Here is a 4,006-nt window from a genome sequence, read left to right as displayed (position 1 = left end):
TGGAACGGTCCACGCAGGAGCCGGCGCGATTGCTCAGGGCAGCCGGACTCTGCTCGGCGGTAGCACGTGAGCACCAGGCCCTCCCAGGTGCCGGCGCGGAGATACGGCCGCCCGCGGGAGGGTGTGTACCCGGCAAGCAGGAAGCGCGGCCGCCGGCGCCCCGGGCCAGGTGTGCGCGGGGCGGTCTCCAGCCCTGGCGGCCGCCCGCCCTCCGCTGCCGGGCTCCGAGGGTCGCGGGCCGGGAGCATGACGGCTTTACAGCTCAAAGAGCTCTCGCAGTCGGGGCTCTACCGCCGGAGGAGGGACCGGCCGGACAGCCTGCGGCTCCCGGGGCCGCAGGAGCAGGCGCTCAGGTGAGTGGAGCCCGGGGGGAGGGGGAGGGGGAGGGGCGCCCGGCAGCCTGAGCCCCGGCCCGGCCGGAGGGTGAGCGGCGAGGGGCGACGGGTTGAGCCCCTGGCGTCAGCTTCCCAGCCCTGCAGCCTCGCTACACCCCCAGGGCCGAGGATCGCAGAGGGAGGGTTAGACCTGCCCGCCGCTGTCGGAAGGCACATCGCTTGGGCTTCTTAGGGCGCGTTTCAGAGGGACTTTTCTCTGCGTTTTGACGGTGAGGGTCGCGGGTGGTGTCCTGGGTGGGCGTCAGGGTGTTGTTCTTCGGTGTCGACATGGATTTCACAAAGGAGGGCAGGGCAACTTTTGAACGTAACCTGGGAGGGAGGGAGACCTTTCTAACTGAAAAGGTTAGGGGTTTTCTGTTTCCACCGTTAATTGGCCTAAAACAACACGGTGTTAGTTTTGCTTACCGCTATTGAATGTTTTTTAGGTTACAGATTCTGAACAGCCCCTGTGCATTAAGCTGTTGCTTAAACTGCTGTGTTTGCCGCGAGGGGTGGGGACTCTGAGCTGACAGCAGGGACCCTTCTCCCGGAACGCGTGCTGGGAGGCACCTCAGTGCCTTTGTGGACACTTGATCCACGCGTTTGAATGTTCCACTGAGGTGGTGAGAGGAAAAGATACGTTTTATATATATATATATATCATATCATAGTTATATCCTCTCTCTATATATATTTCACCTATAAATTCGCTTTTAGACTTTATTTTAAATTCTTTAAACTTAACAGGAAAAAATTGACAAGGAAGCTCTTTAAACATATTAAATTTGTGTACAAATTTACTACAGGAGCTGTACTTTGGGAGGGATATGTTTATTTGAAATTTTTGAACTCTGGCTGGTACTGATACTTACACTATTAGAATTTATTCCCTACCACATCGGGTGTCCCTTAGCTACAATTAGTGTATCAACTTTGAATTGACTGGATTAAACAGAATTTTAAAGCTTCAGTTTGACTTGTAAATTTTAAGTATGAGGTTAGTGAGAATTCTGAGCCCCCTCTTGCTTGACTAGATGGGCACAGGTGGACGTGAGCCCTGAAACTGCCCCCAATCCGCTCTTGGTCCAAGAGTAGTTTTAATTTCAGATTCGGGGTCTTAAGGAATTTACTTTAAAAGAAATAAGATATGTAAAATGGCGTTCAAGACCAGCCAACTTTCACTTATTTTCAGACAGTGGCAGAAGTACCCATGAATGAGATTACCTGTTATGTCCAAGGGGGTGGTTATGTATATAAGTCATAATGGCCTTTGAAACAACTAGGTTGTTCTGTTTTGTCTCAACTTTAAATTACAGAAGGAAGAATCATTCTTAAGGTGTATTGCTTGTTGCCTTGGGGTGAGGAGACATTTTCCCACTTTTTCTGCTGTATTGTCCCCTGGTGATTAGAAGGGGCTTAGGCTTCTGCTATGTCTCTGTCCCCGGGTTCAGAGAAGTGACCGTTTACTTACTTTAGGACTTCAAGCTCAGCCAGGAAAAGAGCCTTTTATCGATTTAGAGAGGCAGGGTTTTCGCCTAGTTTTATAGGAAGCCTGTTTTTAGTATGAAATCGGGTTCCTCAAGTAATAAGAGCTGGGGGGGGGGGTGACTTTGAGGTTAGACACGCCCAGTTCAGGCCGCTGGGTCAGGTAAATAACCTTGATGGACTCAGGTGGCACCTCTTTAAAAGGAGGATAAAAATCACTGCCGCTATTGAGTGTTGTTTATTATCTCCTAAAACCCTCACCACCAGCTTGATGGCAGGCGTTGTCATCCGGTGAAGGGTACCTCGTGCATTACTCACTCGGCTACCGTTCATCCGTCTCCTACTGTGTGCCGTGTCGAGGCTGGGCCGCGTTAGACTCAGGGCCGCCCCAGGGACACCGGCGTCTGGGCCCTGGAGGGTCATCTGCAGGTGTTCCTCCCAGGAGCTGTCGCTGGACTGGGCACCTGTGACATTGGGCACCTCAAAGTAGCACAAACCCACCCCCACTCTGACCCCCTCGTCACTCACACACCGTCTTCTCAGCACGTTTATGGATTCTGGCAGAAAAGCCGTCAGAGACTAACAGGGCTGTGCTCGCTGCCAGAAAACATGTTTAAGTTTAAATTGAAGACTGTGCTCTGAAACAGAACACAAGTGTTTAAAGAGCACATAAGAGTCAGTGAAGGACTTCCTTGGTGGCGCAGTGGTTAAGAATCCACCTGCCAGTGCCGGGGACACGGGTTCAAGCCCTGGTCCGGGAAGATCCCACATGCCGCGGAGCAATTAAGCCCATGCGCCACAGCTACTGAGTCTGTGCTCTAGAGCCTGTGAGCCACAACTACTGACCCCCGTGCCACAACTACTGAAGCCTGCACGCCTAGAGCCCGTGCTCCGCAACAAGAGAAGCCACCGCAATGAGAAGCCCGCGCACCACGATGAAGAGTAGCCCCCGCTCACCGCCACGAGAGAAAGCCCGCGCGCAGCAACGAAGACCCAACGCAGCCAAAAAAAAAAAAAATTAAAAAAGAGTTGGTGAAACTGCTTCTGGCTTCAAGCTCCAAACTGCTTAGAACAGAACGCTGCCTGTGTCGATTTTTATTTTAAAAGTATCCAGTACAGCCTGAAACGTGCTGTCCTTGCTTTGTACAGCAGACCTTCAGCCTCCACACCTGAGGGCTGAGTCACAGCAGGCGGTTCATCTCGTTTAGACTTTGTCACAACAGGAAAAGTTGTGTGACGGGAGCCTCTTAGTTCTAGAACGTGTCCTTCAGTGTGGCTGGAACCTGACGTTCCTGAGAGACCCCTGGACGTCACCCTCCTCCATGGAGGTGGACCTGAGGACTCTGCGTGCAGGTAGCGTTGGTGCCACCTCCTCATTCGGGGACAGGACTTCTGACCTCCTGCTCTGCTCGTGGGTTCATTCAGTGAAGCTCTTCTCCTACCCCTTGGGCTCGGAAGCTGTTCCTCGTACCTTCCCGGGCATGGACCCTTCTTCCTAAAGTGCCTGATGCCTGAAAATACCGTCCAAGATATACCCTTGTGCGTGTGTGTGTGTATTTACTCCTTAGGTATTTATTCTCCCTCTTAAATTGTGCTGCACCCAAATACAGTTTTTTTTGCGGAAACCTGAATGAAAAACGCACCTGTGCGATCCACACCCCCCCCTACAAATTCTCAGAGTCACCTTGGCTCTGCCTCAGACACATGGGGTCTGTAACTGGGGACATCTCAGAATCAAGTCTTTGCCACCTGGCTCAGAAAGGAAGTTTAATGCAGGACCAGGGGCTGGTGATTTATGACCCTTAGGCCTGTGGCCCACGAGCTCAGGATGGAGTTTATATTTTTAAAATGGTTGAAAAAAATGAAAAGAATATTTCATGGCATAGGAAAATTACATGAAACTCAATGTCCACAAATAAAGATTTATTGACACACAGCAGACGTATTTGTACACGTGGTCTCTGGTGGGTTCTTGCCGTGGTGCCCGAGCTGAGCTGTGGCCACAAAGACGGGTCTGGCCTCCGGCTCTTTGCAGTCGCCCCCTGGTCTTGAGCTCAGATCAAGGACACTTAGGTCCTCCCCTCTTGTTCCTTTAGTTTTGCCCCCCCCCTCCCCTCCGCCTGCATGAAACAAAGGTGGATCGGAAG

The 4,006-nt window shown here is 51.9% G+C and overlaps 1 protein-coding gene across 1 annotated transcript in view; it reads left to right on the top strand.

The window, feature by feature from the left end:
• Nucleotides 1–246: 246 nt before the first annotated feature.
• Nucleotides 247–4,006, top strand: part of LIMS1 (LIM zinc finger domain containing 1) — a 44,718-nt gene continuing 40,958 nt past the window's right edge. Inside the window, exon 1 of the mRNA XM_007456815.1 lies at nucleotides 247–353. Within this exon, the coding sequence (XP_007456877.1) occupies nucleotides 247–353 (107 nt within the window). The remainder of the gene's footprint in view (nucleotides 354–4,006) is intronic.

Source organism: Lipotes vexillifer, unplaced genomic scaffold (assembly GCF_000442215.2).
Source record: "Lipotes vexillifer unplaced genomic scaffold, Lipotes_vexillifer_v1.1 scaffold777, whole genome shotgun sequence".
Classification (NCBI taxonomy): Eukaryota; Metazoa; Chordata; class Mammalia; order Artiodactyla; family Lipotidae; genus Lipotes; species Lipotes vexillifer.
The sequence above is the reverse complement of the archived record's forward strand: the minus strand, read 5'-3'. Positions and strand labels throughout refer to the sequence as shown.